The sequence below is a fragment of the Indicator indicator genome, chromosome 26 (genome assembly GCF_027791375.1).
Source record: "Indicator indicator isolate 239-I01 chromosome 26, UM_Iind_1.1, whole genome shotgun sequence".
NCBI classification, from domain to species: Eukaryota; Metazoa; Chordata; class Aves; order Piciformes; family Indicatoridae; genus Indicator; species Indicator indicator.
The window spans coordinates 10614220-10631873 of record NC_072035.1 but is presented as its reverse complement, the minus strand read 5'-3'; the positions used below and the strand labels follow the sequence as shown (position 1 = coordinate 10631873).

General features: G+C 54.7%; 1 protein-coding gene across 1 annotated transcript; it reads right to left on the bottom strand.

Annotated features, from left to right (window-relative positions):
- Window positions 1-585: 585 nt before the first annotated feature.
- On the bottom strand, window positions 586-17581 carry MVK (mevalonate kinase). The gene is made up of 10 exons (XM_054392697.1): window positions 17504-17581; window positions 17269-17416; window positions 16034-16181; window positions 14378-14533; window positions 8829-8932; window positions 7692-7737; window positions 6269-6359; window positions 5537-5653; window positions 1471-1624; window positions 586-737 (listed from the first exon to the last, which is right to left on the bottom strand). The coding sequence occupies exons 1-10, from the start codon at window positions 17579-17581 to the stop codon at window positions 586-588; spliced, it is 1194 nt and encodes a 397-aa protein (XP_054248672.1).
- Window positions 17582-17654: the final 73 nt, after the last annotated feature.

Sequence of the window (17654 nt, the reverse complement as noted above, 5' to 3'; positions counted from 1 at the left end):
CAGTGACAACATCACTAAAGTTGTGTGCTGGAGCTTTCATTTTAATTATCCAGCTCTTTCATTCATAGCTGTATTTAAAAGCTTCCTCTGAAGTCCAGGAGACCTGAGTGTCAAGCCCTGAGCTGCCAAGATGCTTTTCACCCCAAAATGTCAAAGCTCTCAGCACATCCACCTTGCCAACCTCTGCTGCCTGCCCTCCAGGGACACCAGGGGAGAAGGGAAGAGACACCACATGCATCAGAAGCAGGAGAACCAAGCCAAGTGTCATTATCCGTGCTGGAATCCAGCCAAGACCCTCTCCTCCCACCCCCTGGGATTAGCACAGCAGTGCAGTCAATTCCAAACAGGGTTTTGAGAGCCTGGGTCAAACTCACAAGCAGCCCTGCTGCGAGCACTTGCTCCCAGGTCCTCACCGCAGCCCCGCTCCCACTAAACACCAGGCCCCAAACTGGCTCCATGCCTGTGTCTAGAGACCCTCAGCCAGGCAGAGGGGTGGGAGAGAAGCCTCCAGGCATCGGGACAGGCAGAGCTATGGCTCCAAGGAGGCAGTGCCAAGAGCTTGGTCATGCCAGAGGCGGCAGCAGCTCAGCTCTCGCCCAGCGCGTGCAGCACTTTGGTGTTCAGAGAGGAGGAGGAGTGCAGGGTCACCCCGGGTGCCCCGATGTTGGTCTCCCAGCACTCAAATCCACAGGCACACAAGTCTTCCTTGGCTGCTTCCACAGCCAGCAGGGAGGTGTCTGCCAAGAGGAAGGCAAGAGCAGGCAGTTAGACATCACCAGGAGACTGAGGCAGGCCATGGCGTGTCCCCCGGGGCAGGGGCAAGGCCCTGGAGGTCTGACACATGCCAGTGAACCACCCCCGTGTGACACCAGACTGCTCTGCTAGACACCATCCCACACCCCTGACATGGCTTCACAGCCAGCAGGAGGATGGGGCCAGACTCTGCTCAACACGTGGCTGCTGGTGGCCAAAGGTCAAACAACAGCCTGGAGAAGAGCAGCTCCAGAGGGGATCTGAGCAATGCTCAGCAAGAGCTAAAGGAGCTGTGGGGGGCAAGAGGCTGGGGCCAGACTCCTGTCAGTGGTGCCCAGGGACAGGACAAGGGGCAGTGGGCACAAACTGGAACCCAGGAGGTTCCATCTGAACAGGAGGAGAAAATTCCTCAGTGTGAGGCTGCTGGAGCCCTGGAGCAGGCTGCCCAGAGAGGTTGTGGAGTCTCCTTCTCTGGAGAGCTTCCAAAGCCACCTGGGCGTTGTGATCCTGGGCAAGCTGCTGTAGGTGCCCCTGCTTGAGCAGGGGGGTTGCACTGGATAATCCCCAGAAGTCCCTTCCAAGCCCACCACACTGGGATTCAGGAATTCTGTGATCCCACTACAACCTTATGAGGGTAAGCATCATATCCCTGTGCTCTCAAACTGGATCCCACTGGAAGAGGGGAAGGATGCTGAGGGTGAGCAGCAGGTTACTGACCTGGTCTCAGCAGGGTGATGCCACAGCCACCCCCACCAGCCCCTGTCAGTTTGCTGTGCAGCCCATGGGATGCTGTCACCTGGCACAGCCTGTCCAGGGAGGGGTGGCCGACTCCAATGACGTTCAGGTGGTGCTGGTTGATGTCAAAGAGCTCCTAAAAGCAACCACAGGTAGATCAGATGAGCACACTTCATGAAAGAGACTCTTCACAGCTGAGGCTCCCTCCTCAGTGGTGTGCAGAGGAGCTGTCCTGCTTCCCCATCTCATTTCTGCAGGGAGTTCACTCATCACCACATCTCACAGACAGGGCAGCAAGGTCAAGGCCAGAGTCTGAGCCCTGAGCTTCTCCTCTGTCCCTTGTGCTGCTGCTGCCCACCACAGTGCCAGTGCTACCTTCTGGGCCTCTTGAGGACACCCTGATGACCACAGGCTGCCAGGGGTATTTATTTCAGGTGCTAAATCAGAGCTGCTGGTGCTTCCCAACCACTTCCCCCCTCCCCTGTCAGAGCAGGACACCATGCAAGCCCAGCTGCTGGCTGTGGGAAAGGCACCAAGCCAGCATCCCTCATTCCTGGCTGTCACCCTGCCCTGCTCTGCAGCCCTTCCAGCTGAGCTACATCCAGAGGCCTTCTGACACAGCCAGATCCTGGCTGGCAAGGTGACACGGAGCCACCTCCCCATGCCTGCTTTGTGCAGCACTTCCCCCTCCTCCTGGGCAGGGCCTGGGCTGCCAGCCAAGGGGCCTCTCACAAGCACCACGCTGGGAATCTGGCACCCAGCTCGAGTGGGGTCGAGAGGGTCCTCCCTCTGGGGAGATTCCCCCAAGCAGAGCTGCAGAGCTCTGGTGAGCTGAGGTTCTGCCATGCTGCTCCATCCAAGCCACAAATCTGCTGGTCCTGCAGAAAGCTGCCATGGCAGTGAAGCCCAAATGGCCCAAAGGATGGATAACAGCACACAGAGGTGGGGGTTAAAAGCTTGACCCACACTCAGAGTGAGCCTGGAGCAGGGCCAGGAATGGTCACAAGGCTCTCAAACACCACAGTGTCCTCCCAGCTCAGCAGCACCATCAGTGAGAGCAGCCCATGCTCAATGCTGCTGCTCTGGGATACCCCAGCTTAGCTTTGGGGGGCATTCAGAAGAGAGTGACAGGAGGTCAAGGGAGGTTCTCTTCCCACTCTACTCTGCCCTTGTGAGGCCACAGCTGGAGTCCTGGGTTCAGTTCTGGGCTCCCCAGTTCAAGAGACAGGGAGGTACTGGAGAGAGTCCAGTGGAGGCTCCAAAGTTGATGAGAATCCTGGAACATCTGTGAGGAGCAAAGGCTGAGAGCCCTGGGGCTGTTGAGCCTGGAGAAGAGCAGCCCCAGAGGGGATCTGAGCAACGCTCAGCAAGAGCTAAAGGAGCTGTGGGGGGCAAGAGGATGGGGACAGACTCTTGTCAGTGGTGCCCAGGGACAGGACAAGGAGCAGTGGGCACAAACTGGAACCCAGGAGGCTCCATCTGAACAGGAGGAGAAACTTCTTTGGTGTGAGGCTGCTGGAGCCCTGCAGCAGGCTGCCCAGAGAGGTTGTGGAGTCTCCCTCTCTGGAGAGCTTCCAAACCCAGCTGAGCATTGTGATCCTGGGCAAGCTGCTGTGGGTGCCCCTGCTTGAGCAGGGTGGGTTGGACTGGATGATCTCCAGAGCTCCCTTCCAGCTTCTACCATGCTGGATTCTGTGATCTCTCCAGAGTGTGGTGGCTGCCCTAGAGGGTGTCACAAGCAGAGAACCAGCTGAGATGGGACCAGTCCCAGAGTGGCTCCTGTGCTCCTTCCTGCAGCCAGTGACACCAGCAGCTCCCAGCTCTCTGAGAGGGAGATGGCAGGTGTCAGTCCCATCACCCCTCAGCTCTGCACAGGTCTCCTGCCAACACCACACAGGAGGGGACAACGCAGAAAGACCTCCTCTCCCCCTCCCCAGAGCATTTCAGCACCACCTTTAAACAAATGCAAGGAGGTGGTGGTGCCAGCCACACGCAGAGCTCATCCATCACAAGCCTTGTGTGGCTTGGACACACGTCCATCTCCAGGCCTCCTGATATGCCTGAGTGAGGGCACAGCACTGTCTGTGATGATCCAAGACACCTGTCATCTCCTGATCCAAAACCTGCCAGGAGCCTGATGACAGCTTATGACACACTAGACTAGTTCCATGGTTCAAACACAACGCTGTCCAGAGCTGCACATCTCAGAAACAGCCAAATAAATATCTCTCTATCTGCTGCACACCCTCAGCTCTGCCTCCCAGGGCTCCTCAAGCACAAGACAAAAACAGATTCGAGACAGACACCTGCTCACTGCAGTGCTGCTTCCTAGGCTTTGTATACAAGGTTGCCCTGGCATCTTTTCGTGGGAGGATCTCAAAGCACAGCTCAGATTAACCCTCTTCTCCTCTTCCCCATCTCCCAAGAATTCCAGCAGCCTGAGCAATAAAGCATTGAAGTGGAGAGGAGCTGTCTGAAGCTGGGCTGCAAACACTCCACATCTCCCCCAGATGATGCCAGTTCAGCTCTCATTAGGGTGGATCCCAGCCTGATAGGTAACCACCACCCTCCTGGTGTGAAGGGGGCTGAAGGGCTTTGCTGTGAATCCCATGGGAGATTCTCCCATCCTTGCTGCAGTGCCAGCAGCAGCTCATTCCCATGGAACTTGAAGTGGAGAAGAGAAGCTGCACCAGCCCCCTGCTAAGAGCTGGGACAGCAGCTCTGCCCCAGCCCGGAGCCCTCTCCTGCACCTCTGGAGCACGTTCATGGCTGTGGAGGTGACAGCATGCCAGCAAGGACAGGCAGAGGTCCTCATGGGAGGCCTGAGGGGTGGGATCCAGATGCCAAGAAGGAACTGCATCACTGGGTACCATCTGGCTCGTGAGTGCCCAAGTCACTTGGCACCCAGAGCCAGGCCAGGCTGGCCTCAGCTGGGATGCTGCCACACACATCCCCACTCCATGGCTGCATCAACTGGTATTCCAGCAACCTCAGCACTGCAAAAAAAAGCCTTCCTCCACTTGGAAGCATGCTCCCCCCACACCCCAGCAGCCTCTCCTGCTTCTAACAAAGCCAAGACAAACAGAGCTCTTTGTATGCACCTCGTGCATCAACGTCAGGTCAGCTCTGGGCACAACTCTGTCTGGTATCCTCTGGAGCCAGGATGAGTGCAGAGCAATGGGAGCTGGCTCCTAACCAGTCCCTCACAAACCAGTGCCTGCTGGGCTCTCTGCTCTTCCCTCCAGCCTTGGCAATGACAAAGCAGCTGGTTCACAGCCAGTGACTGCTAGACCCAGCGTGGCTGGCCCTCAGTGCAGAGCCTTGGCCTGATCTCACTCCACATTCCACAGCAAAGGGAAACAAAACCTCCAGAGCTACAGGTCCTCAAAGCACCAGGACCACTCCCTCCCTCCCTGGGCACCACTGTGGTGTCCAGCAGCATCTTCTGTAGGGCAAGGAAGCTGGTGGAAGGTCTGGAGAAACAGGGCTGGTGAGGAGCAGCTGAGGGAGCTGGGGTTGGTCAGCCCGGAGGAGGCTGAGGGGAGACCTCATTGCTCTCTACAATTCCCTGAGAGGAGGTTGCAGGGAGGTGGGGGTTGGTGTCTTCTCCCTAGTATCAGGTGATAGGAGAGGAAATGTCCTGAAATTCTGCCAGGGAAGGGTTAGGTTGGAGAGGAGAAAAAATTGCTGCAAGGGTGGTGAGGGATTGGAACAGGCTGCCCAGGGAGGTGGTGGAGTCCCCATCCCTGAGGGTGTTAAGAAACATGTGGCCATGGCACCTGGGGACATGGTTGGATGGCCATGGTGGTCTTAGGGCAATGGTTGGATCTTAGAGAGCTTTCCCAAGCCACACATTCTAGGATTCTGTCCCTTGGCTTCAGGAAGGGCACTAAAAGCAGCACACACAGACTGTGGCTTCACTCAGAACTGAACATCTCCTGCTGTCACTTTTTTTTTTTTTTTTTCCTTTCCCTGAGGCCTTAATGTTCTTTAAATGACATTTTGATGTCCAACAGGATCTAAAAATACTGATGAACAAGCCCCTTACCTCCAGCAGAGGGTAATCCTCTGGTGATGGATTTGCAGGCATTGCCTCCAGAAGACTTTGGCACTCCTGAGAAATGGCATCGATGGAGTCCAGCACTGGCTGCATTATGGCAGGGAACTGAGGGGAAAGGTGAAGTTATCAGCAGACTGGTTGCTGCTGGGGAAACTGCTCCCAGTCTCTTTCAGCTCACCTTCCCCATCTGGGGCTGCTCCTTGACAGGCAAACCCACTGCAGAGGAGAGCAATGCTAAGTAGCTGCCTCCACCAGGCAGTGGAGGAGGACAGCCCAGAGGAAGGAACTCCTCTTGTCTTGGGTGATTTCTGTGGCAAGCTCTGTCAGTGCTGCAGAAAAGGGGGAGGTGAGCTGAGCTGAACCCCCATCCCCAGGGCAGCTGGGCCTTAGCTAGCAGCAGGTAGCAACAGTGACTACAGGAGGGACCTCCCAAGAGATCCTCATGAGACCTGCAGTCCCACACAAGGAGGTCTGAACTTGTGGGGTTGTCTCCCCACCCCACCCCAGCACACACAGAATCAGACTGGTGTGGGCTGGAAGGGACCTTAAAGATCATTTAGTTCCAACCCCCTGCCATGGGCAAGGAAACCTCCCACTCAACCAGGTTGTTGTCCAACCTGGCTTTGAACACTTTCAGGCAGGGGGCATCCACAACCTCCCTGGGCATCCACAGCCTCCCTGGGCAAACTCCCCCCTTGTGAGATCACACAGGCACTGCACCTTCAGGAGCTTCTCCTTGACACCAGCCACCAGGACCTTGGTGCTTCGAGGGACTCTTGTGTTGGTCAGCAAGATCCTCAGCATTGGCACCCTGGAAGTAACAAGAGACATCTCCTTGTCCTTTTCCTTCGCAGTCCTCCTGCAGCTCCCAGGCCCCAGCCACAGTCCCTTCTGCCTCAAAAGGTCCATTTGAGAGCCAGACACTCAAGATAAGGAGTCCCATTAGCTTCAAGAAAGTTAAGCAGGTGTTAAAGTGCTGGCTGGGTTCAGCCTTGTTCCTCTTGGATACCAGGAACAACTGGAGTAGGGCTATAAATAGGACTGTAAGATATTTACTGAAATCCATGTTTTTGAAGCAAATTTCCCCCTTTGAAATACTCTCTACAAGCCCAGCCAGTTGCCATTAACTGCTAATAGAGCAATTTCATGCACTGGGAAAGATTTTAATGGAGTCAGATTAGACTTCAGTGGCAGGAGGGACCATGCAGGACCTGGATTTGTCTCCCCCAGCTTGGGGTGGTTTTTTGGGGTTTTTTTTTTTTTGTTTGTTTTTCTTTTTTTTCACCCAGTTCATCCACCAGGTGAAGCAAGAGGTTTTCCCCCCCTCCCCTTCCCTGCAGTGTCATTTGCTGCCAGGAGCAGATCTGCTCCTGCTGCCCATGATGCCATGAAATTAATATTGATCCTCTGCATGGCCTTCAGCTCGTGTCAGATAATGACCAAGCAGTGCATTGTTCCCCCTCCACCCCAAACCAAGGCAGCACTCCAGCTACCCACACCCATGGCAAAGCTCTGCCTACAGAGCCCTCTACCACGCTGTCAGTGCCCTGCCATCCATCTCCCAGCCCACACCAGCCACCCAAAGCCTCTAGGGGAATCATTTTGGTTGGAAGAGACCTCTAAGATGACTGAGTCCAACCATCAACCCAACACCACCATGGCCATCAAACCATGTCCCCAGGTGCCATGGCCACACATTTCTTGAACACCTCCAGTGATGGGGACTCCACCACCCCCCTGGGCAGCCTGTTCCCATCCCTCACCCCTCTTGCAGCAAAGAGATTTTTCCTCCTCTCCAACCTAACCCTCCCCTGGCACAATTTCAGGCCATTCCCTCCATGCTATCACCTGATAGTAGGGAGAAGAGGCCAATCTCCACCTCACTGCAACCTCCTTTCAGGGAGTTGTAGAGAGCAATGAGATCTCCCCTCAGCCTCCTCTCCTTCATGCTGAACAACCCCAGTTCCCTCAGCTGCTCCTCACCAGCCCTGTTCTCCAGACCCTTCACCAGCTTTGTTGTCATTCTCTGGACCCGCTCCAGTCCCTCAATGTCCTTCTTGGAGTGAGGGGCCCAAAAGTGACCCCAGCAATCGAGGTCCACTCCCCCCCTGTGTCAAGTGTCATTTTTAACCTGCAGCATTACCTCTTTAAGGGTGTGATTTTGCCTGATTGGTATCGCAGGGCTCCACCTAAAGTAAAGCACAAGCATTGTCTCAGTGGCAACAGCCAGCAGAGAGTGAGAGAGAGAGAGAGAGAGAGAGTGAGAGAGAACCCAGCACAAGAGACAGAAGGTCTTTCATCTTCAGAACCTCACCCAGAGCATATGACAGTAATTGCAAAGAAACACCAGCTAAATGAGCCATGTTCTCAGACAGCATGAATCTGCCTGGCCCAGCTGACTTAATGAGAGGCTCTGGCCGGACGTCGTTAACCTCCTGCCTTTCCCTTTGCTCTCCTCTACTTCAAGATCACATGAAATATTTTGCTTTTTAAAAGGCAAAGAGTTTGGGCAGCATTAAATCTTCACTGAGAGAAGAGAAAAAAAAAAAAAAAAAAAAAAAAAAAAAAAAGAAAAAAGGAACCCAGCAGCTATTCCCTGGGGCAAAGCCAAGCAGGCAGGTTTCAGACTGGACTGAACGGGTGTGCTCCTGTCAGCAGCCAGCCTCTGGTGTGGAATTTCATTGTCCAGAAGGAATGTCTCACTTGGCTCCCACTTTTTGCAGAGCCACTGTGATTAGGTCTCATTAGAAAGATTATTAAAAGTCCCCAAGGACACTTCCAAAACACTTGGGAGTCCCTGTTAATTGAAACTAAATGACAGCTGTCCAACTGCATTTGCTACTGCATTGTCCCTGGGACAGGATTAGGTTTCTTTGTTCATGCCAGAATCTTTAAATATCAGCTCTGTGCAGCAGGGTCTCTGCCCCCATGGCACCTGCCTGGGGGGACAGTGAGCTCGAGTGTTACTGCAGCAAGTCCCCAGCAACCCAGCTGGCTCCAATCCCAGCTTCCAGATGGGACAAAACAAGACAGGAATGGATTCCTTCTACTCAGGGACCTGACTTTGGGAGTTTCTGTTCCCTTCGCTGCACTTCAGCAACCTGCTCCAGGCAGTGTCCCCGCAGCCATCCCAGCCCAACCTTGGTGTTGGCAGAAATGCAACTTGTGGCATCTGCTCAGCCCTTCCCACAGCTGAGGCACACTCTGCAGAGGAGGATGGAGAGGTGGCTGCTGCCCTGCCAGCCCCTGCTCAGTGGCAGGGAGCAGCACACACACGTACCCCAGGTAGCCACGGCGTTGTCCACGCCCGAGGGGGTGCCGTGGATCACTCGCTCCCCCTGGAAGGCCCAGGTGTTGATCAGAGCCAGCTCTTCTTCTGTCCACCTGAAGGGCAAGAAAATGATCCAGCACACAAGAGAAGCCAGCAGGTGTGGAGCAACAAAGTGAGAAGCATCAGAGCTCACAGAGGATCACAGTAGCAGACAATTGTTCAGGCTGGAAAAGCTCTTTCAGGTCATCCAGTCCAACCCTTTGCCCAGCACTGCCAGGGCACCACTAAACCATGGCCCTCAGCACCACATCTCCACAGCTTTGAAACCCCTCCAGGGATGGGGACTCCACCACTGCCCTGGGCCTTGATAACCCTTTTGAGGAAGAAATTGTTCCTCATGTCCAACCTAAATCTCTCCTGGGGCAACTGGGAAGCTGTTTCCTCTTGCCCTGTCTCTTGTTCCTTGGGAGAAGAGACCAACCCCCACCCTCACACCAACCTCCTTCCAGGGAGTTGTAGAGAGCCAAAAGGTCTCCCCCTCAGCCTCCTTTTCTCCAGGCTGAACAACCCCAGTTCCCTCAGCTGCTCCTCACCAGACCTGTTTCTCTAGACCAACTTTGTTACCCTTCTCTGGACCCCTCCAGCCCCTCAATGTCCTTCTTGGAGTGAGGAGCCCAAAACTGAACTCAGCATTTGAGATGTGGCCTCACCAGTGCTAAGCAGAGAAAATACAGCAGGATCTACCTGAGGCTACCAACTGCTGTGGGCAGCCCCAGCACCACAAATCCCTTCAGTGGAGAGCAGGTATCACCATTTCCAGCACCCAGCTGGCACTCAGCACTGTTCTGCCAGGCAGGCTGCAGAAACACAGCCAGCCCCACCAGGAGAACTGGCTCTGCTCCACAGCACCACAGGCACAGCCACTATCCAGTGCTCCCACTGCAGGCCAGCAGTGAGGGAGGGAGCAGATTCATGGAGAAGATCCCAGCCCTGGCCCAGTGAAGATCAGATAGAACTGAACACAAGTCCAGACCCATCCCCACCTCCTCCATGCTGTTTCCACACATCCTGACCCAAGATCCTGCTCAGCAGCAGGCAGCTCAGCATGTTTACAGCAGGCAGGATGTGAGAAGAGCATAGTAAAAAGTTGCATTTCACACATGCAGCCGCAGGAGTCTCCCAAATTGGGTCAAAAGGTGTAGTTAGAATTGTTTTACTATCTCCAAAAGGCTTTGATTTCTCTTTTTTTTTTTTTTTTTTCTTTCTTTAAGGGATTAACACTCTGAGCTGCACTGGGTGCTGGCACTTAAAAAGCACAGACGGGAAGCAAATGCAGATCCAGAAGGTGTTATGCTAAAAACACAAAACTGGGTCTTGCTGCTGTCTTAAAAAGCAGCCACACAAATTGGGAAGTGCTGGGAGAGTTGAAATGCTGGCAGGAAGCGTTTGGTGCTGGGTCAGACCCAGCAAGGATCAAGGCCCCTGACTGAACACACTAATTAACGGGCTGTAGCAACACAAAAAGCCAACCCCGAGCTGCCAGTGACAAAGCAATTGCTGGCTGCGACTTCACTGCACCTCCACCACAGTGATTCCTCCCTCAGCATCCCTCTCAAACCCCCATTGCTCCAGGCCTGCAAGGCAGGCAGCCCCACAACCACCCCACAACTCACCAGAGTCTACTTCAAACCCACCCACTCGGTCCTCCAGCACTGAGCATTACACAAAATCCCAGCATGGTGGGGTTGGAAGAGACCACTGGAAATCCAAGTCCACACCCACAGCAGCTTGCCCAGGATCACAATGCCCAGGGGAGTTTGGAAGCTCTCCAGAGAGGGAGACTCCACAACCTCTCTGGGCAGCCTGCTCCAGGGCTCCAGCAGCCTCACACCAAAGAAGTTTCTCCTCCTGTTCAGATGGAACCTCCTGGGTTCCAGTTTGTGCCCATTGCCCCTTGTCCTGTCCCTGGGCACCACTTGCAAGAGTCTGGCCCCAGCCTCTTGCACCCCACAGGCCCTTTGGCTCTTGCTGAGCATTGAGCAGATCTCTTCTCAGACTGCCCTTCTCCAGCCCTTGTATCAAACAATAGTACCCCAAGGGAAGCTCAATACAGGTGGGGAGCCAGCTACCCTCCCTGCCCCCTGCTGGGACACACTTCAACTCACACAGGCATCCAAATGCTCATCCCTGAGCCTCCCCTGGCAGGCAGCACTGCCTGCCCTTCAGTCCAGACACAGAGCACGAGTGCCAAGCCACCATTCCAACAGCCTAATGCACTATGGGATCAATCCCAGACTCTGCAGGGATCAGAGCTGCTGTTTGGTGCAGCAAGAACACAGAGTCAGCAGGCTTTCAGGATACAGGACTCAGAATCACAGATGGTAGGGGCTGGAAGGACCTCTGGAGATCTTCCAGCCCAACCCTCCTGCCAAAGCAGGGTCACCTAGAGAAGGTCACATAGGAACACATCTGGGTGGGTTTGGAATATTTCCAGAGATGGAGACTCCACCACCTCTCTGGGCAGCCTGCTCCAGGGCTCCCTCACCCTTAAATTCAGGAAGTTCCTCCTCATCTTTAGACGGAATGTCTTATGTTCCAGTTTGTGCCTGCTAGCCCTTGTCCTGTCACTGGGCACCACTGATAAAAGCCTGATACCATCCTCCTGACACCCACCCTTGAAGTATTGATCAGCATTGCTGAGATCCCCCCGCTCAGACTCCTCTTTCTAGACCGAAAAAGCCTCAATCGTCTCAGCCTTTCCTCATCACAGAGGAAAGCATCTTTCAGCATCTTTCCTCATAAACCAGAGCATGGAGCAGAGGCAAAAAGATGAGGTATGGGAAAAAAAAACTCTACCCTCTGTGAAAGCAAAGCAGCCAGTGCCCACTGCATGGGTGAGGCAGAAGCCCTGAGAGCTGCCTGCTAGCTGGTACGCCGCCACCGCCGCCGCCTTCAAATCCCCGCTTCCCTAGGGCCTCAGCTGAACATCTTTATCCTTCCCCACAACACCTTTCATCCCAGTTGCCAATATTTAATCCGTGAAGTGTTCAGGCAAACAGCTCACACCAGCACTCCTGGAAACAGCAGCGCAGCTTGCTGTAAAACCACTTGTTCTTAATCCTCTTTCAGAGCCTGCGACTCTTCTCCAGGCAGCAGTCATTGTAGCACGCTGTTCTTTTCTTGCCACGTTAGGCAAAACAAAACAGCAAACCACCAACCTTCTGAAGTCTGACACAACCCCCATCTCTCACTTCCCCCTTTGCTTTGCCAGCTGGAAGGGTAAAAAAAAAAAAAAAACAACCACCCCAAACCAAAACCCAACCAAGAAGCTGAAGGTTGAGCAGGGAATGAAGGCATCCACGCTGCTCCTTCATTTCGCCCCCAGTGTGGGAGAATGGCTTCAGCACCAAGCATAAACTCCTCTGCTCTGCTTCAGGACTGTGTTTCCAGGTCAGGCTGCAGGTTTAGATCACCTCTCCCCAGTATCACCCCTCACCTCTTGCTGTCTCATTTTCAGTCCCACCAAAAAAAAAAAAAAAAAAAAAAAAAATCCAATGATGAAAAGTTGCACCTGGCCCCCAGCGCACAATGGAGGGTTCGGGGGCTCCAGCTGCCAGAGGAGTCCCTACACAGAGCCTCCTCAGACACCCAACTCAGCTCCAAGGGCAGAAGGGAAGAAATTCTCTTTCATCAGCCACTGATAAAGGGGAAATCTAGGCAGGAGATCAGGAGGAAATGTAGCACATGCAGGGCGGGGAAGGGGGGAAGTAAGTCCATGTGGAAACGCAAAAAAAAAAACAACAGAAAGGATCCAAAGACTTGAGAACTCAAAAGCAAAACCTGGAAGATGCTCAGGGAAAGAAAGGAAATAGTTGGGTGTGGGGGATTTTTTTTTTATCCTCTAACTACATTAAGGGTTTTATTTCCTTGGCAAAATAAAGCTCTTTTGGGGGGTTGAAGTCTTTAACATGCTACTAAGTTCAGAGAGTGCAGTTATTTAGAAGAGCCTGAGCTGAAAAGTGAAAAAAACTATCAGTGAGCAGAATTAGGTCTGTTCTAGCCCAAATCTTACACTGGTCCAGGGAAGTGGTGCAAGTTTTACTCAGTGCCTGCATCCAGATGCTTGGATCAGGAGAGGAAAATTGTAAATAAATGATTTAGAGGTCAGAGCCCTGCAACAGGGCATGTCTCTGCTGCTGGGAGCACAGGGCAGTGACAGGAGAGGACAGGAGCTGGGCTCAGGGTGCCACCACTGCAGCCACAGCCACAGCCCAGGGCAGTGACAGGAGAGGACAGGAGCTGGGCTCAGGGTGCCACCACTGCAGCCACAACCACAGCCCAGGGCAGTGACAGGAGAGGACAGGAGCTGGGCTCAGGGTGCCACCACTGCAGCCACAGCCACAGCCCAGGGCAGTGACAGGAGAGGACAGGAGCTGGGCTCAGGGTGCCACCACTGCAGCCACAGCCACAGCCCAGGGCAGTGACAGGAGAGGACAGGAGCTGGGCTCAGGGTGCCACCACTGCAGCCACAGCCCAGGGCAGTGACAGGAGAGGACAGGAGCTGGGCTCAGGGTGCCACCACTGCAGCCACAACCACAGCCCAGGGCAGTGACAGGAGAGGACAGGAGCTGGGCTCAGGGTGCCACCACTGCAGCCACAACCACAGCCCAGAGCAGTGACAGGAGAGGACAGGAGCTGGGCTCAGGGTGCCACCACTGCAGCCACAGCCACAGCCCAGGGCAGTGACAGGAGAGGACAGGAGCTGGGCTCAGGGTGCCACCACTGCAGCCACAACCACAGCCCAGAGCAGTGACAGGAGAGGACAGGAGCTGGGCTCAGGGTGCCACCACTGCAGCCACAACCACAGCCCAGGGCAGTGACAGGAGAGGACAGGAGCTGGGCTCAGGGTGCCACCACTGCAGCCACAGCCACAGCCCAGGGCAGTGACAGGAGAGGACAGGAGCTGGGCTCAGGGTGCCACCACTGCAGCCACAGCCCAGGGCAGTGACAGGAGAGGACAGGAGCTGGGCTCAGGGTGCCACCACTGCAGCCACAGCCCAGGGCAGTGACAGGAGAGGACAGGAGCTGGGCTCAGGGTGCCACCACTGCAGCCACAGCCCAGGGCAGTGACAGGAGAGGACAGGAGCTGGGCTCAGGGTGCCACCACTGCAGCCACAACCACAGCCCAGGGCAGTGACAGGAGAGGACAGGAGCTGGGCTCAGGGTGCCACCACTGCAGCCACAACCACAGCCCAGGGCAGTGACAGGAGAGGACAGGAGCTGGGCTCAGGGTGCCACCACTGCAGCCACAGCCACAGCCCAGGGCAGTGACAGGAGAGGACAGGAGCTGGGCTCAGGGTGCCACCACTGCAGCCACAACCACAGCCCAGGGCAGTGACAGGAGAGGACAGGAGCTGGGCTCAGGGTGCCACCACTGCAGCCACAGCCTATGAGCTGGCCAGAGAGACCCAGAGAGGTGCCAGTGCCAGAATCTGTGCAGGTAAAAGCAAAGTTGGCCCACAGGGAGCCACAGAGGAAGGCCTGATGCAATGAATTACCTGGCTGTGGACTCTCCCTCCTTCAGAGGGCAGGAGATGGCTCCACAGGCTGTCAGCAGGGCTGCAGCCAAGCAGACAGCATAGGCAGCACTGGAACCCAGCCCTGCTCCAGTGGGCAGCTGGGACCACACCACTATGTCCAGGTTTGGAACATCTCTGAAACAGAAACACACAGGATGTGACAACAGCACAAGAATTCCATCTCCAGGTGAAAATGATGCCAGCTGGGATGGATGGCAGGTTGGAAACTGGCACCATCAGCACATGCACAGGCGCCACACTCACATGGAGCTCACCAGGGCTGGGTACCTGCAGCTGAGTGGCCTCACTAAGCCATTGCATCAGAACAAAGCCCTGCTGAATTGGATCTGTGATTAGTACAGCTTGTCAAGCTGCTAGCAGGGGCACCCAGTAACTAAATACTCGAGCAGCTCCACAAAGAGACCCTGCAAAGATTGCTGAAAACACAACTTTAAACCCATTTCTAAATGAAGCATAAATATCCCCCCCCCCTAATAAATACCATTTCTCACCAGCTTGTCACTGCAGGGGGATGCAGGGTCACATCCAGTGGGGAAGATGAAACAGGCACATGTGCCCCTTTTCCCCACTGCCCTGCCCCTGGGTTGGGTTTCAGCCCCCAGCATCAAACCCAGGAGCTTTCACAGGCTGCTGAGTGACAGGAACTCTCAACTGATGGCTTCAGAGCAGGCTGCTGACAGCCCCACTGCTGTCACCAAGCAACTTAGAGGCTGTAAAGGCTGCAGCTACACATCACAACTCTTTAACCTCTGATTCCTTTGTGATGAATACTGAGGGCAGGTTCTGGCTTGGGTTGAAACAGAAACACACAATTGTTTAGGCTGGAAAAGACCTTTGAAGTCATTCAGTCCGACCACTAACCCAGCACTGCCAGGGCACCACCAACCCATGGCCCTCAGCACCACATCTCCACAGCTCTGAAACCCCTCCAGGGATGGGGACTCCACCACTGCCCTGGGCAGCCTGGGACAGGCCTGGACAACCCTTTTAGGGAAGAAATTGATCCTCATGTCCAACCTAAACCTTCCATGGGGCAACATGAGGCCATTTCCTCTCAGCCTGTCACTTGCTGTGTGGGAGAACAGCTTCACAAGAACAATGGTGCTGACCTGAGCCCTGCCCAGTAACCTCCACTGGTATCATCAACAGTGTTGGTCAAGCTCAGAAGCTGGGACAGCCCTGAGCTGTGGTTATCCCAAATTCTCATGTTTTTAGGACTATTCAGTCCAGAAGAGTAACCAGACTGAGCTCAGCTAATGACCATGGTGTGCTTCTACAGCAGTCTTTCTAACCCAATCCAGGACAAATTCAGCTGCCTGCTGGAGGCAAGGATGTCTGTCTCTGCTTCTGCTGACTGCACAGAAAGGGTGGGATGAACTGCTCTAAGCACCTCAAAGTCTAAACAGCAGCATGTTATTCCCAGCCAACCTGCTTGGGACCCCCTCACCCACCAAACAGCATCTCCCAAGGTGCTCTGAACTGAAACGAACCAAGATTCTTGGTGATTTCTTGCCTTGCCTCAAAGATTTGGTTTCTTCTGGTGGCCCTGACGGAGCAATGAGTGAACAAAACTCAAGACAGGAGGTTTATCTTGAGGCAGGAAGGGAGCCTTACCCATGCTTAGCTGAAATAGCCAGGTACATATAAAGAAAGGCAAGAGTAGCAAGGTTTTCAGGAGCTGAGGTTCTGGCAGCAATTCCAGCAAACTCTCTCAGTGTCTCCAGCTGCTCTATGCTGGGGGACTTAGAGCCATCAAAGTCAGCTATGGAAGCAAGCAGAGGAGAATTTAAAACACTTAGAAACCAGGGAATGGGTAAACTTAAAGGAAGTATTTACAAGAACAACATCTGCTGTCACAATAGGCAGAAACCAGACTGAGCTAATTGCAGATTTTACCTCCAAACTTCCTACCTGTGGACTCATGATAACAGAAAAGCCAAATTTCCAACAGCCTCTCTGGAAACTCAGAGTTTCCACCCTCCCCACCTGCAGCTTGTTGCAGCAGCACTTCCCAATGCACCCATCCATCATTATGGAAAACTTTGTAAGTCACAAATTCTCTATTAAAGAGAGATATTCTGATGCACTTTACACCAGTCTGGTCTCCAAAGAGCCAAGAGCAGGCAGCAGGGTAAGAGGACTTTTGGTCAGTGCTGGGAGAGGTTGCCAGTGCTCTGACTCAGACTTTGTTCTGCCTTCTACTAAGCAAACAGTGGTCACAAGGATCACAGGACTTAATGCCAGGTGCCCCAGAAAGAAATGGCACAACCACCAGCCAGAGGCTCAGCTTAGCACAAGATGCTACACAGATTCCAGCAAGGGCAGGAAAACAGGCCCCACATCCCTGCCTTCCCTCAGAGCCCTCAACTCAGGCCAGCTTCAGAGAGACTCCTTCTTGTCCCACCACCAGTAATACCCCTGGATGTGGTCCCTGCCTAGCTCCTGCATCTATTACCACACTGCCTGAGCTACAGCAGAGTAGAACAAGCCCCTGGAAACCTGAAACAGGAGGCCACAGCCACAGCGAGGGCAGCTCATGGAGCCAGAATATCAGGCAGGTCACAAGAGACACAGGGAGGGAGTTCAGGTGCCTGAGCTGGGGGTGTGCAGGGACATGTTAGTCAAACACACACTGAGCATGGTCAGAGACAACAAGGCTCAGCAACACACTGCAGGGGGAAGAAATCACTCTGAGGGGCCCCAGTGCAGTCACCTCCAGGGGGGAACTCCCCAACACAGTGACCCCAAGCGGGGGTCCCCAGCACAGTCACAGGGCAGATGCTGTCCAGAAGGACCAAGAGCCCCACAAAACACCTGGGCAGCGTTTTCCTCCTGCCAGCTTTGCTTGCCTGCAAACCCTTTGCGCAGAGCCTGGAGGCGAAGGGTGTCCCAGCTCCTCTCAACACCGACACCGGGCAGACGGACACGGATCTTGCCCTCCCCGCAGGGCCTCAGCCGGAGGAAGGTCCTGAGGTCCAGCGCCACAGCCAAAGCCACCTGTATGTGAGGAGAAAGGGTCTCAAAGAACAAGATGGGAAGCCAGGTCGGAATCCTCGGACCCCTGGGCGGCGGCAGGCCCCTTACCTTGCCGTGCACCACGGCGTGCTCCCCGTGGAGGATCGCCTTGCCCGGGGCGGACAGCACCAGGCTCCGCTCCCACATCTCCCCCGGCGGGACGCAGCCTCTCAGGGACTCCCGCGCCGCCACCCCCGCCTCAGCTGCCAGACTCCAGCCG

What these genes read in the sequence shown, in the direction of transcription:
- MVK (XM_054392697.1), bottom strand. Translation starts at nt 17,581, where the DNA reads ATGTGGGAGCGGAGCCTGGTGCTGTCCGCCCCGGGCAAGGCGATCCTC. An exon ending in TCTGCGCAAAGGGTTTGCAG is followed by an intron (nt 16,182 to 17,268) that starts GCAAGCAAAGCT and finishes TTGCTTCCATAG; the next exon opens with CTGACTTTGATGGCTCTAAG. An exon ending in GCTATTTCAGCTAAGCATGG is followed by an intron (nt 14,534 to 16,033) that starts GTAAGGCTCCCT and finishes TTTCTGTTTCAG; the next exon opens with AGATGTTCCAAACCTGGACA.